Source organism: Mauremys mutica, chromosome 6 (assembly GCF_020497125.1).
Source record: "Mauremys mutica isolate MM-2020 ecotype Southern chromosome 6, ASM2049712v1, whole genome shotgun sequence".
NCBI classification, from domain to species: Eukaryota; Metazoa; Chordata; order Testudines; family Geoemydidae; genus Mauremys; species Mauremys mutica.
Genome location: NC_059077.1, coordinates 116,105,167 through 116,128,358, shown reverse-complemented (window position 1 = coordinate 116,128,358; position 23,192 = coordinate 116,105,167). Strand labels below are relative to the sequence as shown.

General features: G+C 45.6%; 1 protein-coding gene across 1 annotated transcript in view; it reads left to right on the top strand.

Annotated features, from left to right (window-relative positions):
* The window catches only part of PALM2AKAP2 (PALM2 and AKAP2 fusion), a 253,860-nt gene that overhangs the window by 8,821 nt on the left and 221,847 nt on the right, over positions 1 to 23,192 (top strand). Inside the window, exons 2-4 of the mRNA XM_045020799.1 lie at positions 5,065 to 5,179; positions 6,334 to 6,355; positions 18,252 to 18,353. Coding sequence (XP_044876734.1) covers positions 5,065 to 5,179; positions 6,334 to 6,355; positions 18,252 to 18,353 — 239 coding nt within the window. The remainder of the gene's footprint in view (positions 1 to 5,064; positions 5,180 to 6,333; positions 6,356 to 18,251; positions 18,354 to 23,192) is intronic.

Genomic DNA, 23,192 nt, shown 5'->3' with positions numbered 1-23,192 from the left:
TTATGATTTGGCAACATCAAGAAGCATTGCCCACGTAGATGTGCACAGCACATTTCATTAGGGTGTGCACCTAGGGAATTTTTTTTTAAGGTGAACATTTATTGAATTCTCAATCATAAAGGACATTCTTTTTATTCATCAAACAAACTAAAGAAACTAAAACTTAACTAAACTTAATTTTTTTAAATTAACAACTAAACTTTACTTAAAAAATGAAACAAAATTCCAAATTTTTGCTGTAGTGATAACCAGGCATATACAAAGATACAGTCAATTTTCATGATCTTTATCTTTAACCAGATAACGAACTAACCCAAATTGACCAAAATAGATTAAGGTTCCTTCATCTTCCTGTCCTAGAGAATGAGATGTCGCTCACCAGGTGTTATGGACTTAAATTCCTCAATCACATAATTGTAATTAACTGACGAAGCCAATTCTTGTTCAATGTATAAAATCATGAGTGAGTCGAGGCACTGTTGGGACATTGTACTTCTTAGTTTGTTTTTTACATGTGCTAGTTTCAAAAAGGCTCTTTCACATGAACAGCTTGTCTGCTCCTTTTCTTATCTTAACAACGAACCGATCCATATTTTAAAATTAAAAGGGGGTGTCATACGATTGAATTAAAACGTAAAGCCACGGCCTTGTTATGCTGTTTCAGTAGAGTGCATGCAACAAAGATTACAAACACCATAGACACTGCGCTGGGCACGCCTACCCTGGCTGCTTATAAGTCAAAGAATTTGCTAGAATAGTAGTCGGAGGGAAGGATCAATGGTGCCGCAGTAATGGGGACGCATGCTGCGAGCGAACGCGGGTTTTCTATATAAAGTGTATCATGTGATTAAATTAAAATGCAAAGCCACTTTTTTTTTTTTGAGACCTTAGGGCAGATGTGGGCAAACTTTTTGGCCCAAGGGTCACATCGAGGTTCCAAAATTGTATGAAGGGTCAGGTAGGGAAGCCTGTTCCTCCCCAAACAGCCTGGCCCTGCCCCCTATCCGACCCCAAACCACTTCCTGCCCCCTGACTTCCCACCCTCAGAATCCCCGAGCCATCCTGCTCCTTGGCCCCTGACCGCCCCCTGAAACCCCTCCCCAGTCACCACTCCAGGGCCCCACCCCCCTTTCGAGTCCTGACAGACCCCTGGAATGCCCACGATCCAACCTCCCGTTCCCCATCCCCTGACCGCCCCCCACAGAACCTCTGCCCCATCCAACCCCCCCTGTCCCCTGACTGTCCCCAGGACTCCCTGCCCCTTATCCAACCAACCTGGCCCTGGCCCTTGACCATGCTGCTTACCCCCACGTCTCCCGGAGCCTCAGCGCACTGCGTCCAGGAGCGGCCCTGGACAGCGCTGCAGCAGTGTGGCTCCAGCAGGACCTGAGCTCCTGCCGCTCAGCCCCCCGGAGCTCACAGCCCCGCCCCCTTACCATGCGGCTCTGAGCGGGAGGAGAAGAGGGCACCTTGTTAGCTAAGTTTAGGCTCTAGAATAGGGAGGGCAAACTACAACCCGGGGGCTGGATCTGGCCTGACAGGGCTTTCAATCCAGCCCGTGGGACTGCGAGCCCCATGCGCAGCAGGGCTAAGGCAGGCTCCCTGCCTGCCATGGCCCCGCGCCACTCCCGGAAGTGGCTGGCACCACATCCCTGCAGCCCCTGGGAGGGGTGGAGGGCAGAGGGCTCTGTGTGCTACCCTCGCCTGCAGGCACCGCCCCCTGCAGCTCCCATTGACCGGGAATGGGAAATCATGGCCAGTGGGAGCTTCAGGGGTACCCACAGGCGAGGGCAGCGTGTGGCAGAGGCGCCTGCTGCACCCCACCCCCAGTAGCCTCTGCCGGACATGCTGGCCACTTCCAGGAGCGGCTCCCTACCTGCCTTAGCGCCACTGCCACCCAAAGTAAGCAGTGCCGGGCTGGAGCCTGCACCCCAACCCCCTGCCCTGAGACCCCTCCTGCACTCCACACCCTCTTGCACCCCAGCCCCCTCATGCACCCCACACCCGAACCCCCTGCCCTGAGCCCCCTGCCACACCCCGCACACTTCCTGCACCCCAACCCCTTGCCCTGAGCCTCTTCCTGCACCCCCACCCGCACTCCCTCCCACAGCCCTATATTCATGGCCCTGCATACAATTTGCCCACCCAAATGTGGCCCTCAGGCCAAAAAGTTTGCCCGCCCCTGTTCTAGAATGTGTACTATAATTGTGTTTTATGCATACCCTTTGTTTCCCTTATACCCGTTTGCAACCATATGAATCTCTGTTCTTTGTTAAATAAACTTCATCTTGTTTTCACTATAAATCTATCTAAGTGCCGCGTGTTATGCAGAAGCTGTGTTCCAGGGTGTAACTAGTAAGTTGTTCCTTTGGGAACGACGGGTTTGGTAATGCTGCAAGTGCCCAGTGGAGAAGGGACTGGACACTACTGGGGATGCTCGGAGAACTCGGGGTGAGAGTGAGCCCATCACTAACTCGTCAAAGAACGAGGCCTGCGGAAGCCTGGAGGGAAGTTCTTGTGTTGCCTGTGGCAGGTCCATGCTTACCCCCACGTCTCCCGGAGCCTCAGCGCACTGCGTCCAGGAGCGGCCCTAGACTTCTTCATGCTGAGGGCAGGTGGTAGGGAGGTGCCTCACAGTCGTGGGTACTGCAAGGAATGTGACACATTGTCACTGCGCTGAATGTATCTGCTCCGTTTAGCAGCACATGAGGTACATCTTACCTGGACATTCCTGGAACGGCCAGCACTGCTCAGATCGTTCGTAATGAGGAAGAGCAGGGACTGGAGGTCCAGCATTTCAGCTGACCAGACAGATTTTTCTCAAGAGTGGACCAGCTCTTCAGAGTACCCAGTTTAGGGCTAGATTCTCAGCTGGTGTAAATCAGCATATCTCCATTGCCTTTAATGGAGTTGTGCCGTTATACTGGTGGCCGCGGTTACAGGCATTCTTATTTAGTGTCAGACTAAAAATCCATGTCCCTCCATCTTCAGCGATCTCCCCTGATAGCTCCCCCCTAGTTTCTTTCTCCCCTCTTGTTGCTCTTACTGCTTCTTAAGAGAATCGAAGAAGGGGTTAAAGAACAATATGTGCTGTCAGAAAGAGGTTGATCTACTGTTGCCTCTGCCTGATTGTTCTTTTAACTGGGGCAGCAGGCAGGCAGTCTGGCGTGAAAGCAGTAGGGACTTTGGGAGAGAATGGGAGGAGAGGGGAAAAAGACATCACAGAGTAAAACTGAGACAGCAAACAGCCCACTAAGCAATAAAAGAAAATCAAAGCAAAGGCTGAGCGCCTTTTTTTTTTTTTTTTTTTTTGTGGCTGAAAGAAACTTTCTCTTCTGGCTTGAATCAGCCATGACAAACTTCTTCTCCAAAGATCTGAACTGGTATTCAGGAAATGATGCACTTAATACCACCCTCCATTATTATGGGTCATATTTAGATACCCTTACTCATACTTGAGTAACATCTTATTCCATTAACTTCAGTAGGATAATAGATTGACTAGTTCTGGTTTGTTTAAAAGGGGAAAGGAGTTAATTCTCCCATTGCAATTTTCTGGCTTTGTCAGACGCACATTCTTTTTCCCTACCTACCACCTGAAATCATTTGGCTAGCAGAAAACAGTATTACAGACTTTGTAATATGGAATGCTGCAAACCACTGATGTCACCAAAAAACGAATATGTGTGCACCCATCTCCGCAGTGTAAATTCATCAGGCCTCAGGGTAAAAGGAATTCATATATCTTCATCTTTGAGGTATAAACATGCCTGGATAACTGAGCATTGATTGCCAAGGGAAAAGAAAGGACAGGAGCTAGCCATCTTGTGACTAGTACTCTGGTTCTGCTGATGTCCATTTCCAATGTATTTGTTGAGTTAGGAGTCTTCTAAAGAGTGCTTTTTGGTCAGTGATGGGCTGACTCTCCTGTGTAATGTATTCTCAGACATGCTGTCTGTCTTGTAGCCCGGCGAGAAAAGAAATAGAGGCCAAAACTTTCACATTTCGGTGCCTAAAGTGAGACTCCTACATCCATTCTGAGGCACTTGAATAAGAGGTGCTGGACAACCATAGCTCTCACTGAAGTCAGGGGGCTTTCTGAACTTTAGACATCCCTGTTTTGAAGCTTTGGCTTTTGCTCAAATCAAACATTCAATATGGCAATTAATTTTTTTTAAGGATGGTGCAGAAATAGTGATAATGTTGTATATCAGTTAGGTATGTCATCTACAGAAAAGTTCTGAACTAGATCCTCCATTGGTGTAAACCACTGAAGTCAATGCGTGAGGCTGACTTACACCAGTGGAGGATCTGGCCCTAGATAGCTACAATATAACATCATTCTGGCCCTACTATGAAGAGTGCTGAGAGCCCACAACTCTCAATGAAATCAGTGAGCACTGTGGGTATTTTGCATCTCTAAGGATCACTCTCCAGGGCTTTTCTAGGCAGGTCATGGTATGTATTACCTCAGGCTGATAGGGCTCTGCCCCCATTATCATCAAAAAACAATGGGAAAGGTAGAAAAATGAAACCAAGAATCCGACCCGAGTGAAGGCCCTGTCTGCTGGAAGTGAGCACCACGCAGGCTCAGGAAATCCTGTCAATGGGGCTGGTGCCCTGCCAATCTCCAGCAGCTGCTTCCAGTTCCGTCCTTTTTGGTGTGGAAGGATTTGGAGATATTTATTCCTCCAAGTATTATTGCATGTTTATATACCTGCCCTACTGAGATTTCCAAAATGGAGCAGGAAGTGGGGGGTGTTAATTTAACAGACAAATGTTCTGAGAAAAGTTGATCACATCCAAAATTCCCATCTTTTTGACATAGACCTTTCTATACCACAAATGCTGTACGCCCGGTCTTCCCTCTAGCCTCTGCCTATTGCCAAGAAACCATTTTTGAACAAGATTTTGAAACTCCCCCGCTGTCTCCTGACCTATTTAAGATCCTGATTAATACCTTCACAGCTAGGAAGCCAATGCTCACTTACCGGGGTGATGCTGCCTTCAGATATCTAGTATCCCATTGAAATAAATGATGGATGGTTTTCCCATGTCTTCCAGGCTGGAACAAGAAATAGAGAAGCTAGAAAGTGAAGAATCCCAGATATCTGCCAAAGAGCAAATCATCTTGGAGAAACTAAAGGAGACAGAGAAATCCTTTGAGGACTTTCAAAAGGTACAAAAAAAGATACAGTCTCAAAGAGAGTGAAGCCAAGGTGTAATACTGATTGAAAGCAGCGTTTGCAGTGTTATATGTCTTTGCACAGCGGGAGAATAGCTGTGGAGAGTCTAATAAGAAGTGAACTGAGCAAGATCAAAATAACTCCAGTGCTTTCAAACCCACCTATCTAGGGCAGGTTATTTTGCTACTCATCTGCCTTTCCAAAGAGTGCTGGACTTCCTAGGCTTTTTTAGGGTGTGCCATTGGTATTCAGGGAGTGGTGGGGGTCTCTCCATTTCACTGGAGTGAAAGTGCAGGAATCCTGCAGCCATACTTAAGGAGACAGCAGCCAGATAATAAAAAGTCTGGTTGGAGAGAAATGACCCCCTCAGCCAGTCCAGAAGCGCACCCGTACGTAGACAATCTCTCCTATAGTCGCTGGGTGCGTATTCTTCCCTTTGTTGGGGTCACTCATTTGTGGTATCCTCCAGCGGAGGATCCAGACCACATGCCACACTCTTGAATATTTCTTTTTACCTTGACCAGCAGGTGTTGTCATGTCAATGACACTAAGTATCCCCTTCCTCTCACCACCCAGCTACCCTCAAGGTACAGCTTCTCTGCACACTTCTGTTGGCAGTGTGTAGACTATGTACACGCGTCGCCTCCCAGCATTGGTGTGAATAGCAGTGTAGCTGGCAACACACGGCATAGGTGAGGAAAGTCACACCTGAAGGGTGTGGGTACATAGGAGAGTTTATACTCTGCACAGCTCTCTATTCACCCAAGCCAGAACTCCTTGTTTACACTGCTGGATTTAGCAGCGTGGTGTCCCATGGGTGGAGCTTTTTCCTACTGCAGGCAAAGACTGCAATGGTGGGGGAAAGGCTCTGGCAGGGGCTGAGTCTTTTCCCCGCTGCCTCCTGCCTGCCTGAGTCTTTCACATATTGCTACACGTAGCCTGCTTTCCACGGCAGCATGTAGCTACCCATTCCCTATCTGCTGCTGCTACCATTGTGTAGACATATAGCCTCAGAGCTCAGTAGTTCTCTCCCGCTTTATAAGCCTCAAAGAGGCACACAGCAAACCCAAGATAATTCTAGAGTAAAAACTTGGAGACTTCGCATCACATGAAGGCCTAACTGATCCCCATATTTGTGTCTTTACAGAGCTTCTCACACCAGGATGGTGGTAAGTGCCTCTATACCACTACTTATAGCGACGTTTTAACTGGTGATATGGCATAACCATGTGTTGCTAAGTGTGACAGGGTGGGGATTATTGGTTTTATGATTTGTTAGATGCGGTGGGGGGGGGGGGTTGCTTTGTTATTACTATGGCTGCCTGCTGAGTCAGGCTGCTGCAGAACCCAGGAGTCGGGAAGCCCAGACTCCCGGGTCGACTTCCAGGTGGGCTGTGGAGGAGCCTGGAAGCCCTGCCTCCATGGCAGCCCAGCGGGCAGTGTGCCTGGGAGCCAGGGCTGCTGAGGAGTAGGAGAGCTTGGGGGAGGCAGGTGGGCAGGCAGGCTCGCTGACAGGAAACAAGGCAAGTTTCTGTCAAGTGCCTGCGGCTGAGCCTGAGGCCAGGGAGCTGCCTTGCAGCTGAACACCCTAATTGCCTTTCAGTCACTCAGGTGGTTTGGGCTCTTAAGGCCAGTGGCTGCGATCTCTCCTGTGCCTGCCTTGTTCCCAGCCATGCCCCTGCTCTACTCCAGTCCCCTCCGAGTCTGTTTGGTTCCTGCCGCTGACTCCAGCTCTGACCACTAGGCAAGACTGCCCATGCCCTGCTCCATGACACCTGGTTTCCATCAAAGGTTTAATCGTAATAGACCTATTCCCATGGAATGTTTCTCTTTCCACAAATCGTCATTTTCTGATAGGAAAACATTCCTTCAGAAAATTTCCAACCGACTCTCTATGCATGCTAGGGAAATGAAGCCAGCAATAGCTTATGCAGCCAACAGGGCATCCTACGGTATTTATATCCTAGACCTCTCTGCCACATGCTACCAAATGCTGCAAATTCCTTTCACATACCATAGACTTAGAGACACTCCCCCTTATGTGGTGTGCTGTCACAGTGTTCATAAGCAGTTCAATAAAATGATGATTACTCTTCATTTAGATTAATAACTTGTGTTGATTACATTTAGATTACTTCCCAGAGTAAGTATATTCTCTGTGTGATAACTCTCACAGATAGAAAGGATTGCTTTGACGGCTGTGTCTACCATAATAACTAGTTTATGGATTCAATGACAGCTGTTCACAGACCCCTTCGACATAGTCTGTGGACTAGAGCACTGCGGCTATGTACAGAGTTACAATGTAACACGTGTAGGGGACTGATCCAGAAACTACTGAAGTAAATGGGAAAACTCCCAGTGACATCAGTGGACTTTGCATCAAGGCTCATCCTGCTGTGCTCTCCCCAAATGAACACATTATTTCACTTTTCAGTGGTGCCTAAGCTCAGGATCAGGCCCTGATTAACACGAGTAAGTACTTCTGGTTAGGAATGGAGAAACTGACTTGACTGTCTTAAGAACCTACTCCAAACCTCAACCAAATACTTCCAGCCTTCAGCCAAAGCTTCTCTGGACTTGTTTGGCAACCAGGTTTTCTAATGAGCTTCCCTCAGCTGGAAAAGAAACACCACCAGCGTGAGTAGCTTTTCTTGTAGTAGTTTGGTTCTTTTGCTTCTGATTCAATAGAATGTAAACTACTACTAATAAAAAAACACTAGCCTGTGTTGCTCCATCCCGACTTTACCTAACCAGCCCACCCATCCCCATGCTCTATAAAATACCCAAGCAGACCAGTGTCCTCCATTAGTATTTTATTATTATTATTCATTGGGCACCATTGCTGGATGGATTCTCCTTCTCTTGACAACTTCAAATGAAGACATTCCAGAAGAGATGTTTTGAGCAAACACAAGTGTCTGAGCTCAGTGCAGAAGTCACTGGGTGTGATTCTAAGGCCAGTGCTATGCAGGAAGTCAGAGTGGATGATCTAATAGTCCATCATGCCTTAAAGTCTATGAATTATAAATCACTGTACTATATGCTGTTCATCAACAGATGAAGGCACCATCCTTGCCCATAGGTACTAAATTACGCTGAAAGGCTGAAGAGAAAGAGGTCATAGGATGTGTTTCCAGAGTAAGGGATAGCATGGAGGAAAGATGAGGAAACCGGGGCGGGGGGGGGGAATACAGAAGGGACATTTAGGCTCCAATTGTAGAAAGGCTAATGCCCATGTCTAACTTTACTCATGTGGGTAGTCCCATTGAGCTCAGTATGGTTACTCACAGTCCACAGAGGTAAGCTCATGAGCTAGTCTTTGCAGGATCAGGCCTGAGGAAGCAGGCCTGGGAGAAGTATAGGCAGCAGGAAGAGGACGACTTGTGGGAATCGATGACAGAGATGTAGACAGGACTGCAGCTGTGTAAAGCCTAGAAGTTGAGCTTGACAGAAAGGAGGAGAGGGACCTAACGGAGATATTTTGGACCAGATGCTCATCTGTAGAACCCCTCCCATCCTGAGGCTGCTCTGCACTGAGACAACAGCCTCAAGGATCCCTGATTGCACCCAGGTTTTACCAGAGTATATAGAGCAGCGTGGCCACATCTTCTTCCTCCCAGCCATGCCCCTTGTTCCAGTTGCAGGGATGGGAAGAGAGATGTAGAAGCTACTACCAAAGCTCTGCAAGGGAACCCCCCAAGCAGGGCAAATCCTCCAGGGGCTTGGTCTACTGTATTTAAAGCAACCTTGCACTACTTGGAGCAGTATAAAGCTGCCCTGAGGCAGAGGATGATCTGGCCTCTGCAGAGGGGAGAGAAGGAAGATGATTTTAGCAGTAGCATTTTTTGTTGGGCATGGGCAAGATGATAGGCTGAGATTCCAGACAGGAGGGAGTTGTCAGTCAAGACAATGTGTCTCCACTCAAACAATGTGTCTCCACTCAAAGGCCTCTGAGTAGATACAACATAGAAGAGGATACTCAAACCATGGGTCTTTAAATAGTATTATCAACATGTCTACAGGTTTTCCCACCTACACCTCTACCTCGATATAACGCTGTCCTTGGGAGCCAAAAAATCTTACCGCGTTATAGGTGAAACCGTGTTATATTGAACTTGCTTTGATCCACCGGAGTGCGCAGCCCCCCCCCCCCCCCCGAGCACTGCTTTACCGCGTTATATCCAAATTTGTGTTATATCGGATCGCGTTATATCGAGGTAGCGGTGTATTTTTAAATGCAACCAAACATAGATTGTGGGGCGAGCCCTGAGCTGGAGTCAGAAGGGATCACCAGGCTGCCTTTTTTTGGTGGGGAGGAATGGACTGAAGGATTCCTGTAAATTTCAGCCGGAGAAGCGCGGTAATTTCTTCTTTTACACACTGGGTGGTAACCAGTGTCCCTGGCAGTGTGTTTGTTGGTTCACATGGTCCTTGTTGATGAGGAGTTGGGAGTGAGTCACTCAGATCACCTCAACCAAAAATCCCATGTGCGGGGCACCATCTATGTTAGGCAGAGAAGTTATCTAAATTTTGCTGCAGGGATAGAGAAGGAACTTGAGCCTGCCTTTGCCCAGCAGGAAGAATTAACATAAGCACTGGGGAAGAGTGCCAGCTGAACTAAAGCAAAGGGCCTCCCTTCACTGATGCAGGCTACAGTTCTCTCTCCTCTTTTAAATGCTGTTTTATTGGAAACGTTTATAGGCTGCTGGTGGTGAGAGGATTTTTTTTGCAAGAGTAAGAGCCAGATCAGACATTCCTGAGGCCATCCTAACATATGTCAGGCTTCATCTTGCCTCCAGGTGTCCAATAGGAATTCTACCTGCAGGGCAGGATACGTCTTTGCCAGTTAGGAGACTTTATTATACAATTGCTATTGCTTGGCCTTGCTCTGAAGCATCCGGAATTGGCCATTGCCGGAGGAGGGACACCAGAATAGAGACGGATCCAGCAAGGCAAATGTTTTGTCCCTAGGGTGAATGCTGCTGATTGTGACAGGCACTGTGAAAGCTGGGGCATGGCTCTCTGCACCCCTTCTCACTCCACCCATCCCCCACATGTACCTGTGCAGGGCCAGCCACAGCCAGACATTTAGCCCAGACATTTCTAACATGGGTTCTTACCGTTAATCACCTACATCCATAGGTGGGCACCTATATACCAGGTGACCTGATTTTCTGCTTTCTGGTACCAAAGTCAATGGCAGTTGCAAGTGCTCAGCACCTTTGAAAACCTGGCTACTTATATTTTGGGGCCAGATAGTCAAAGATATTTAGGCACAAAGGTGCAGATAGTTTTCAAAAGCACCTAGGTGAGTTAGGCACTCAGCTCTGCTTGATTTCAATGGGTGCTAGGCACTTAGACACTTTTGTAAATACAATTTGGTACCTATCTGCACCTTTGTGTGCCTAAATGCCTTTCTAAAACTGATCCTAAGTGTCTCAAAGTAGGCAACCCCAGTTATAAAATGGTGGCCGGGGTATTTTCCGGGATTATCATAGCACCCTCACTAGTGGCGCTTCTCAAGGATCCAAAAGTGACTTCCCCTTTCATTAAAGTTTACCTGCATCTTGAAACTAACTTTCCTCCCAAGTTAGCAAGAAGCAGGATTTCGCAGAGGTTGACAGGAAGGTCCAAATCCAATGCAAATTAAAACTAAGCTTTTATAATATAAATAGATAATCAGAGCAAAAATACAGCTGGTGAGACGTGTGCCTCCCATCATCATAACCGCTTCACTTGTATGATATATTGCTGCTCCTCGCCTTTCATCTGTTCCTTGTCCTTAGATTATAAACTCTTCGGGGCAAGGACCAGGGCTTCCTATACATGATACAGTGAATGAACCATTAAGCCTCTTGTGCTCTGCTCTCCCAGAGAAAGTACATGGATGATTGGGGGGCACGGTTTGACCAAAGATCAGTGTTTGGCAAAAATTAATAATCATTTTTCTTTCTGCTGCCTGAACTGGAGACAGTTAGTAAGCATAACCTATAGCTGATCTCAGTAGGAAGAAACGGGTATGTAGCCAATAGGGAGCTGTCTCGTTATGTAAATTTTTAAACATCTTTTAGAGGAAATTGGAAGAGCTGAACCGCTGCAGCCCAACCATCTCTCTGACCATCACCGCTACCAGATCACTCAGAGGAAAGTGCAAGGAAACCTGTGATGGACAATGAAGGAATAACCTGCTAAAGCACAGAGCCGAGTACACCATCTAGCACTCATGACCCTCATGTCAATTGCTTGCACTCTCTGAAGGACCTGGAGTCATAGAGTTTAAGGCCAGAAGGGACCACCAGATCATCTAGTCTGATCTCCTGTACAGCACAGACCACCAACACCCACACTCAGGCCACCCGACACCAGACAAAAGCGTTACAGCCCTGAGGAGACACAACTAGTATGTGCCACGGGCCACAAAAAGAAGTGCTCTAATGCGCCAAGCCCATGAGCCGGCAGGACGTTGATTAAGTGAGATATGCCCAGAGGATCCAGGCAAGTGACCCATGCCCCGTGCTGCAGAGTCCATAAACCAGAGAATAAATTGCTCTGTGCTCATGTTTTTTCTATCTGAGACACTGGCTGTTGAGCATCTTCCTTTTAATTCAAACATCAGAAAAGTGACTATATAAAAATGACTCATGGATCAAAGAGCCGTCAGGTTGAATTGGAAGATGGAAAAAGACATCTTTTCTATTTCTAAATGACCATTTTTGAACTCTAAGTCAATGAGGCAAATAAACATCACTCCCACGTTGTCACTTTCCACAGCGTAACTGCACTTTGACCGACTGCTTCAGCTTACCCGGTGAGAGGACGCCGAAGGGAAATGACTAGGCTGGGGAGAGCAGGCCTGTCACATGCTGACTCTTACATTGTCATACTACAGCCAGCTCACAGCATATCAGTGCCCTGGTGGCACATCGCAGACAAAGAGCTGACAAGCCTTTCATTTAAACATGGCATGAGATGTGCTACAAAATGCAACCGCTCTCACTGCACAATGCTGCAATGGACATTGGAGACACGGTATAGAGCTGGGCTGGATGTATACTGTATTTACTTGATTAGGCTAGGATTACAGAGAGCAATTACTAAGTATAAACCACATTCAGATCTGGTGGGACTCCTTGGATTGGAGTTCCATCAGGGATTAACTTGATCTTAGTATTTCTTGGCCATACATGTTTTTACTAAGCTCATTGCAGCCTGCTGTCTTAACCAATAGAACAGTACGCACAATTGCAGTGACACGATGGGTTTTGCAAGTTGCCGTTAATAAATGGAATGATTGAGAAGATGCTACTAGACTGGACATGAAGAGACAAGTATGAAGAGACAAGGAAACACACTGGGCCAAATTCATTGCTGGCGTAATTCCATTGGCTTCAGAGGAGTTTCATTAAGAATGAACATGGCCTGCAATAGATTTAAGGCATGTCTACACTATCGCTTAAGAAAGGCGCCCTCGTGAGCGATGCAAGTTACAGCAACCTAAGTGCTGTCCATTCCAGCGCTATGTCAGTGGGAGATGCTTTCCAGGTGACAGCTTCTGCCTCTTGTGGAGATGATTATGCTGACGGGAGCATGCTCTGTCTTCAGCATAGACCATCTTCACCAGGCGTGCTGCAGCAATGCCACTGCACCTGTGTAGCGCTTCTAGTGTGGACTTGCCCTTAGGCACAAACCTGTGGGTGGATTAAACGTGAATCAGAGTTTGTATGGCAAAACGACAGTCTTGGAAACCCGACTCATACCGTGTTCCTCACATAGAGATGCTTGGAAAAGATAGAGCAGGCTCCATTACCGTTTCCTTTGCCCTGTTCACAGTCAGAGGTCTAAAACCAAATTAGCAAGATGGACGCAGAGATCTTCAAAAGAGCCATGTGGATTTTTGTTATCTTTAGCTCATCCCTCCTGTTCATTGCTTTTCAGCAGTAGATTTTTTTATTAATCTTTTTATTGGCTCCATCCCCATTAAAATGTCCAAATGCCACATTTACAATAACGTTGGTCACTCAGATAAACCCCCAAACCAAAGCTTAATGAAATCTAGGCCTTTCAGCCAAACTTGATTTTTAATCCTTTGGAATCTGGACATCAATAAACACCCTGTGGACCAGATTCTGATCTCCGTTACATATTTGTAAATCCAGTGTAGCTGCATGGAGTTGCTCTAGATGTATCTACGTGTGCCAATTCTGCTCCATGGAATTCTAGAGGGTGGCGCAGGTATTAATGTGAACAGACTCTGGTCCCCAGGGCTGGAATTTTCAGAAGAGCTCTGCTCGTGTTTAGGCACCAAAATAAGCAGCCAGATTTTCAAAAGAACTCACTGTGTTGGGTGAGGAGCTCACATGAACATCTAGTCACAGGTATCTCCATAGGAGCTGCAGGCTACTGAGCATTTTTGTAAATCTAGCCTAATGTATGTGCATTCATGAGTGCTGAGCTCATTTGCAAGCCTGGCCCGGTTTCTGGGTACTGAGCCCTTGAAAACCTGCCCTGAGCTCTTAGGAAATGTGGCTCTATATGTTTTCCTAAGCATTCATTTGGCTGATGGTGTGGAAAATGCCCTAATCCTAAAGTTTAATCTGTTGTAAGTAACTCACAATACCAGGGCTCCAATTTTAAGAATGTTTTAAATAGTCTAAACACACCAAAAGTAGGAAGCAAAATTTTTTCCACTTATGCACTGTAGCACCTTTTATCTGAACAAACATTAACTAAACCTCAGACCATCCCCGCGAAGTAGGTTGTTTGTGTCCATTGTAAAGATGCTAAGTAAAATGCTAGGTAGAGAGAGGTTGAGGGATGTGATCAAGGTCAGACAGTAAGGTGGCAGCAGTTCTATAACAACATCGTTCCTTTCATCTTCAGTTTGTTTTAGGAACATGGGTTTCATCCACACTGGCAATTCCTATGGTCTATCTCAGATGGTGGCCAGCACCACCCGCTTCAGAGGAAGGAGTAAGAACCCCACAGTAGCAGATGTGGATAATTTGCCTGCCACATTAGATCTCATCCTGGTCTTTGATAGTTAGAGCTTGGCTTAAGCCCTGATGCGCAGTGTTTAATACCCCTTCTGTATAATATAAACATTATAAACCTAGCTAACCCCCATAGCACCCTATCATTAGGATAATTATTATTCCCTTTTTAAAGATGGGGAAAACAGAGCAAAGAAATGAAGTGATTTGCCCAAGGCCCTAGAGAGATTTACTGTTGGCGAAGGAATTGCAGCGCAGATGTCCTGGTACCCAGTTTTCTGTTCCAACTAGACCCTCCATAGTCTGGTTGAACAACTGTTTATTGGGTTTCCATTGCTTCCAGAACAAATTGCTTCATGTTCTGGCACGTAGGAAAGAGCCAGCCGTTCTGCGTGTGGAAAACGGATTTCAGAAACTTGCTGATGCAGATTCCCAGAATCACTGCACAAAGGAATGGTACCCGTGTCTCAAAGGCAAGAAACCTTGTAAAAAAGAGAGCAGCTGTTACTGTCTATTGCTCAGTGAGCTGTGTCCTAAATAATTGTTTCTCTCAGGCCTTATTGCAGCAAAACAAAAAAGCTTTCAGACAGCACTATGCATTTAAAACAGACAGCCCAGTGCGGGAGGCTTACGTTTGCCTGCTGAGGTGTGAAATGAAGAATATTCCCAAACCCGGCTCTTGCTTTCAAAGGCACTTGGTCCAAATCATATATATGTGTTTCCATGAGGAATGTGGGTTCTGTAGTGTTGACCGATGCTGGATTGGCAGCGTTAGATAATACCGTTCTCCATTTACACCCACAACGGATACAGCATGAGCAGTGGCAATGGAAGTTTCCTCACTCAATTAAGGCACCGCAGCCAAGAACGGGAGGAAGATTTCTAGGCTATCAACTCCGTAATACTCGCCCAAGATTATAATTCACCACTTGTGCAGCTTTACTGATGGTACCAGCGATGGAAGCTCTAGTGTAGACGTCAGGCCCTTTTACCACCATGTCCTGACTTTCCTAGCACAGACACCACTTCAGAGATCAGAGCGTAATTCAGCCTTCAGACCCCTTTTCTGCTTCACCTTTTTACTGCGACTACCAACCGTTGTGATGGTGGGTTTTGTGAGGTGCACGTTTGCGCACAAAGAATAGATGAAGCAGCCACCAAATGAATTCTTAATCCTGATTTCTCCCCCTCCTGCATGGGTCCACACACAGACAGACACTGCACAGACCTTCCCATCTCTTCTGTTTATAAGCTATGGGAGAGACCAAAGCAGGCAGATTTTTTTCCCCTCCGGTATTTATTGTTTTAACAAGACTAGTATACACCAGACTTAGAAGAAACAACATCATCTATATTTTTTTAACCCCAAGGACTGGAAGATTTGTGTTTTGAGAGAACAGAGAATACAGAATCTCTTATTTACCATAACATTTGGTGAATATTAGAATTTTGCTAAAACCTATGAGGGTGGCAGAGAAAATTGCCTTGTCTTGCTCCTGAGCTTCTCTCAGAAGGATGGTCCAGTGATTAGGATGATAGCCTGGGGCTCGGTAGACCTGGGTTCATTTCCCTACTCCGACACAGTCTTCCGGTCTGGCCATGACCAAGTCACTTAGTCCCGTGCTGTCTCGTTGCCTCATCTATAAAATGGGGATAGTATCCCTTTCCTAGCTCCCAAAGGTGTTACGAGTATAAATACATTAAAGACTGTGAGGCACTCAGATATTACTTCAAGGAAGGGCTATTTAAGTACCTCAGATAGATAGAACTTGTCACCAGAGAAGGTGGAAAGTTCCACAACGTACAGACAGAGGTGGACCATTCTGATTGAAATAAACCAGGATCAAGAAGTTATCATGAAATCTATAATGCCAAACACCTTGCAGTACAAAGTGAGATTGAAAATCAGAGACCTCAGGAAACAGTCTCTATATGTCACATTTCAGTGGTGGGGGTGGGTAAATGTACCATGCCTTAGATAAGATTTATTTTTTTTATCAGAGGCTGTGAGGGAGGCACATTTCTGACTGGAGATAGCAATAAAGACATCGTTCTCTGTCTCTGTAATTGAGATCCATGCAGGCCTCACTCCAGGATGCCTATACATATTGTTCCCTGGGGGACTAGGGCCTTGGCTACACTTGAGAGTTACAGCGCTGGTGGTGGCTTTACAGCGCTGCAACTCACTCCCCGTCTACACTGGCAAGGCACATACAGCGCTGTATCTCCCTGGCTACAGCGCTGCATGTACTCCACTTCGACGAGAGGAATAAAGAGAATAGCGCTGCTGCTGCTGCTGTGCTGAGGCGCCAGTGTAAACAGGGAATAATCTTACTACGCTGTAACTGACCTCCGGAAGCTTCCCATAATGTTTTTAAGTAAAGATAACTCTCTTTGTTTTGTTGTGATGCCTCTGTTTGTTTTGTTGTGAACTCGGGGCTCCCGGAGCTGCTTATCAAAAAACCAAACACAGCTCCTGTTTGCTGTGAATGATCTCCCTTTGGAACGCCCACAGCTAGTGTTTGCTTGAAGAGAGAGGGCTTGAGGAGAGAAGCAGCGCGGCGTGCGGGAGGGAGGGGGTCCATTTCGGGGAGGCTGCTTATCTGGTCTGTGAGGGAAAAAACAGAGAGGGCTGTTTGCTTTCAGTGAGCGAGGGAGGGGTGAGGGAGGGGGTCGGAACTTGCAAGGCAGGGTGCTGACACAGTGTTGGCTCCAAAAATCCACTCTCTCTCCCCCCACGCTCCCTGTCACACTCCATCCCACCCCGCACCCTTTTGAAAAGCACGTTGCAGCCACTTGAACGCTGGGATAGCTGCCCATAATGCACCACTCCCAACAGCGCTGCAAATGCTGCAGATGTGGCCACGACAGTGCGCTGGTAGCTGTCAGTGTGGCTAGACTACAGCGCTTTCCCTACACAGCTGTACGAAGACAGGTTTAACTCACAGCGCTGTACAGCTGCAAGTGTAGCCATACCCTAGGAATCACTAGACTATAGGATTTCAGGGGATCAATGCAGCGATCGACAGAGTGAGGCAAACAGCTGTGCCTGGAGATATGGAGTCAATTTAACAGACCACAGGAAATACACCTTGTGTCCATACGTCAGTGTTGCTTCAGGAATCGAAATGTGGTCTTTCTTCTTCTGCCTAGCATGCAAACACCCTGGATAATTACTTTGTCTTGTGTGCTTAAACCCAGAAACAAGTTCCTAGAGCAGGAGACTGAGACCTTCTGACTCTGCCATTGGCTGGTAGCGTGACCTTGGGCAAGTCACTTAACCTATCTGTGTGTAATTTAGGAATCTGTAAGTATTTCCCTTACTCTACCTCCCAGCAGCGCTGTTGTGAGGCTTAGTCAATATTTCTTGACCACTTTCAAGTCCCAGTTCAACAAGATACTGAAGCATGTGCCCAGTTGAAGCATTAACTTTAGTAGAACTACTCACATGCTTACAAGTTAGGCTCTTGTTGACCCAGGGCCAGAGGGCTTTGGATGAAGGGTGGCACTGTGGAACTGCAAGGTGTTATATTCCCACTGAATGTCAAGTGAGCATGGGATCAACCAGCATAGAGACACTATTTCCCTTACAGGTTAAACTTCAGCCAAATGCCAGCTCACCAACCTATGAAACACAAAACTAATATGACTGATATAAAGGAGCTGGCCTGTCATGCCATTTGATCACTCAGTTACCTCCAGAGTGTTTAAACCTCATTTTATATGAGTATTTCTCTATAAAACATCCTTTATTCTACCCATTACACAGGGTTCATTCTTTTGTTGAGGTCACTGACCTGATAAAATCCAGAAGCGCCTGACAAATAGTTTGATGTGTGCAACTGACACAACGTTTGAGTCATCTGGACGTGTTCCCTCCTAACTCAGCTAGTCTACTGAACACCAATCACATGACAGTGACTTTGCACTTTGTTTACTTTGATCCAATTATCCAGTACAAAGCTCTGATGTCTATTGTTTGGGTTGATAAGTTAACACTCTGCTGTCTAAGCAATGAAGCCACTAGGGCTAATAACATTATCTAACTGTATTTTCTGTTCTCTGACACCAGATGCAGTAAATTACATTTACTCCCAGATCCCCGAACTCCCAGCCCTCTATTCACGAACAGCAGAGCCAGTTCCTGGGTGGGACGGATCCAGCAGGGTAACTGGTAAGTCTCAAGGAGATCTGTATTCTATTAGCCAATCCAAACTTCTGTTTATATATATATATTAACCTTAATGGGACTGGTGCACAGATATAGTTTAAATGCCACATGATTTTTATTCTGTGAACAAGTCAAGGCTCTTTGATCAGCAGCGAGCAATTTGAAAGTCATTTATTTATATTACATAGCTTGTGAGTCCTAAAAAGTAGCATTGTACACTTGGCAGATTTCTTTTTAATGGAAGCATTCAGCTTGATTCTCTCTCCATCTCTGCTGATGTAAATGTGTGGAATCTAGGCCATGATAATAGCACCTTTCCTGCACCCACACAACTTCCATTGAGATGAATGAGACACACACACAACCCAATATGTGCGTAAAACCTTACAGAACAGAAAGGAGCTGTTTATTTCAGCACAATGCTTAACGCTTTAGGGGACAAAAAAAGATGTTACATGCCTGTGTGTTTTAGGCTGGGGTTCCAGAATTTCAGCCTCAATGCGTTTCTAAACTGGAGCAATTTATGAGTAAGATCCTAGCTGTTGATTTTACTTATCTTTTCAATATTGTTCTGTTCAAAACCATATGCTCCATGCATTAATGCCAACATGCAGCTCGATACGTCATTGCCATCCCAGAGTAGCAATAACGAATGATACATTGGCATTCCAATTATTTCATGCAGCAAGAGAGTGTATCGATTTGAGGTGCTATCCACAAATGGGGAACCTTCATTTGATTGAGCTCCTCTTTTCAGGGCACTCAGAAAGCGCATCCCAGTGCTAAATCTGACCCGCCTTAGACAGAGATTGATACATACCATTTGCCTGTGTGTTTCTAGCTCCATTGTGTCAAAAACGTGAAAAGAATAGTCTCTGCTGTCCCCCATAACATAACCTAAAAGCTAGGCCTGCTTGTGTATTGCCTTGACAACTGGACTCCATGCACTACAACAGCTTAAAGGACAGGGCAAGCAGCACATACCTGTCAAGATTCTTTAACATTAGCTTTGTTTTATTACATGTTTAAAGATTGTTGAGAACATCTTTTTAAAAAGTAACAGACTTGATAGCTCTGTTTTTAAAGACCACTTAACAGGCAGAAGCAGTACGCCTTAAGATGTACTCTGGGATGTTGTTCTGATGAAATACTAAATCAGGTTACATTGTAATTAATTTGTACAGAAAGTGTCCTAACAGTAATGCAGGCTCCCGTCTTCGAGTACTGTTGTACTTAGGGTGACCAGATAGCAAGTGTGAAAAATCTGGACAGAGGTGGGGGGTAATAGGAGCCTATATAAGAAAAAGACCCGAAAATGGGGACTGTCCCTATAAAATCGGGACATCTGGTCACCTTAGTTGTACTTTCAATGCTTCACTATCAACCAATTTCCAACCGTATTTATAAATTGTGCTTTTTGCTGTTTGATAAGAACTGCAAAGACAAAAATTAATCACATGGTTTATTTTTCAACAACTTTTGGAAGTATTATACTAGATTCCCATTTCATCTGCAAGTAGATTAACAAAAGCAAAGGTTAGCAAAGTTCTCTCGTTCTGCTTTTCCCATGGGGATACATTTCAGCAAGGGTCTGCTAATAAAGGGTCCAGTTGTGGAATATTTGCTTATATCAATGTGCATTTACTCACAGGAGTAGTTTTAATCAAGTCATTACTTCTGTGAGTAAGAGCTAACTAATGTAAGAGTCCCAGGTGTGACATTCTGAAATCAAGCTGAAGGGAATAAACGAATATGTAACAATGACAATCAGCTCCCAAATCAGTGCCTTAATATTTAAAGATATAATCCCATCTGTTAATTTCTAACACAGATGAGCAGTGAAAAAACAGTTCCTTCCTTCCAACTAGTGTTTTAAATGGTCATTGAATGGCAATCTTCCAAGTGTTCTGAATTCTTTTGAAACTCTGACCCTAAATGCCTAGGAGATCATTGTACATCAAGAGTGGACATCTGGGCAAAGAGATGCATCTTGCAACTCTTTCTAAATGTGGACAAGTGGGTACTTACTTGTATTTCTGGAGACCTTATTCCAAAGGGGTGGAGCCTCTGAGTCCTGCAAGGTCAGATATAGATGCCGGCACCAGTCCTTAAGCCTTCCGTAGGTGCAACTCCCATTGACTTCAATTGGGTGTTCCGCACATGGAGGGCTGGGAAAATCACAGCCCTGTTCTGCATTAAACAATCTGAACTGCCTCACAGCTGAAACAGACACCCCATTTGAAAATGACAGCAACTTTTCCATGACTGAGCGCGGAAGTGTTTGCTCACTAGGAGCCTGAGTGTTTCAGAGTGATCAGGTAACTTGCTCGATATCAGAAATCAAGTGAGGGCAGAACCAGTACTGGAACCCTGAGGTTCTGACTCCCAGCCCCAGGCTCTAGCTAGCCCCTAGATGACACTTCCTCCCAGAAATCCCAGCCAAAAACAAGCAGGCTCCTGCACAGTAATAATGGGGTTCTTCTTCTCTTGTTTGATCATCTTCATGTCTCTGTAACTTGGATTTAAGGTTCAAATAAGTCTAGATGAGACTTTAGAAACACGAGTCTCAGAGATCCCAAAATGGGGACAAACCAAACAACAGAAACGTGCTACTTGTCATGTATTATCCCTAATGATACACATGGAGACACTAAAACCAATCAGCCAATTAAATGGCAACAAAGAATACAAACCACGGTTCTGCTTTAAGTGCTCCGAGCTAACTTCAGCCCAGCCCTCTGGTGTACTTGTACACAAGTGCAGGAAGCTGTCGTAGGGGCCTCTTATTCCACACATCCAGTCATGGCACAAGCAGCAGGGCATGATGCCTTTATAACACTGGGCAGAGCACTGAATGATATGGCAGATTAAAGTGATGGCCCGTCACTTGGGGAGCTCATAAACCCACTCCAGTCTGCAAATGTGTGTTGCCCTCAGGAGTGAGAGTTGGCAAGCAAATGAACAGGACCAAACTGCACTCCTCCTGCTTGGAGAAACAGTGAAGGGCACTACACAGCAGCTCCCCTTGGCATGCACTATCATCTAGCAATTCCTAAGGGCACCGGCCGGGTAGATACAGGCAGTCATGCCTTTTCCTGTCAATAAGCTATAGGAATTCCTGTTTCAGACAGTTGTCTTGCTTACCTGCTGGGCACTGGACAGAGAGGTGAATTTGGAAGACAGCAGGCTGCTGAGCCATTAACTGCCTCACTCAAGGGGTCCCATATAGGAGGACCAAGATCTAGCAGCCCCCCACCCGCCTTTAAATTCAGCTCTTGTCTTTGTGAGCAAAAGCATGGGGGAACTGAAGAAGAGGGCGGAGAAAACTGACCAAGCACTGAGGTGTAAATCAATACATACATACAAGCAAATAAAATGGGACTGTCCCACTTTATAAAGTCAGTAGGGATCTAGAAAAGCTTCACTGTGGCTGCTCAGAATTTTGCTGGGTGTAGTCTCAGATGCATGGTGCATAGCTCCAAGTGTCTCAAAAGTGTTTAACGCAGCAGTGGATTTCTCTAGATATGCAAAGAGAAGTCTATTATGCACAATATTATATGCTCCCTATGCTTATGACAGAGTTTGGCCCTAGGAATCTATACAGAAGCTTGATAATATGGTGAGAGAGTAGGGAGAATTGAAACCACGCTCAGGTAATTTTTATGTTACCACTATTTTCAAGAAAAATGTATATGGATTGTATTGAAGATCCATCCTAGAAAATGCAGCACTGCTAACGGACAGTGTAACAATTTACATGGGGTTGGGTATTTTGTATTCACCAATAGGTGACGGTCTCCTCTAGTAAGAGAAATCCTCGTAATTTTGTTGTGGTCCATTGAATTGGAATTTTCATGAGACAGCGTGATAAGTTTCACAACAGCTAGTGACAACTCCCATCATGGCAACTGCAATTAATTGTGTGTTCGTACCTTTTAAGGAGACAAAATGTTTTCATCTTCATATAAGGAGCACTTAAATAGACAGTTACGTTCAGACAAGCTGAGAGACCTTTACAATTGTACCTTGAAAATTGAGCTTTAGAGTTTGCACCACGACCTCAGAATGAGGGATATAGTTGTGTGTGTGGGCTGCCTGTCCCCCCCACTGTGTGGTGATCACAATGCTCTTGTTGTTACTGCACCTTTCTTAACTCTTTCATGCCAGGGAATGTTTTCCTTGTTAGTCTGGAATTCATGTGTGTCTATTACCCTTTGTTTGGTCCAGTTTTGAAATCAAGTTCACCCCATACTGTCTCCCCTTTGAAAACAATGTTTAGGAATCCATAAAAAGAATCAGCTTGGGTACTTCTGTGCTTTTTTTTTTATATGTACTTTTCATTACAATCAAAATGTTAAAAACACACCTAACTTCCTTAAGTTACTTACTGATCCAATGGACAGAGGACTGGACAGGAAGCCAGGAAAACTGAGTTCTGTTCTTAGTTCTGGCACTGACCTGCGGTGTGAGCTGGGCATGTCATTTACATGATCTGTGCCTCATCTGTGTAGCAGGGGATAATGATAACTACCAAGCTTTGTAAAGTGCTTTGAGAGCTATGGATGAAAAACATACATAGGAGTTAGTATTCGATAATAAAACAAGCTGTCAGGGGCATTTTATTCCTTCCCAAACAAAATTTTCTAACAGCTGTTTATGGGCTGGATGGTAGGAGGGGGAGCACTTCAGAAGCTTTGAGATCAATTCTTCTTGGAACCTGAGGCAAGCACAAAGATGAAAGGCTGTGGTAGACCTGCATGTTGTCATCTCATTTTGTCAAAAGTACACCATGAGCCCACTTAACCTAAATGATTTTCATGCGTCTAATTGACTAGAACCCCT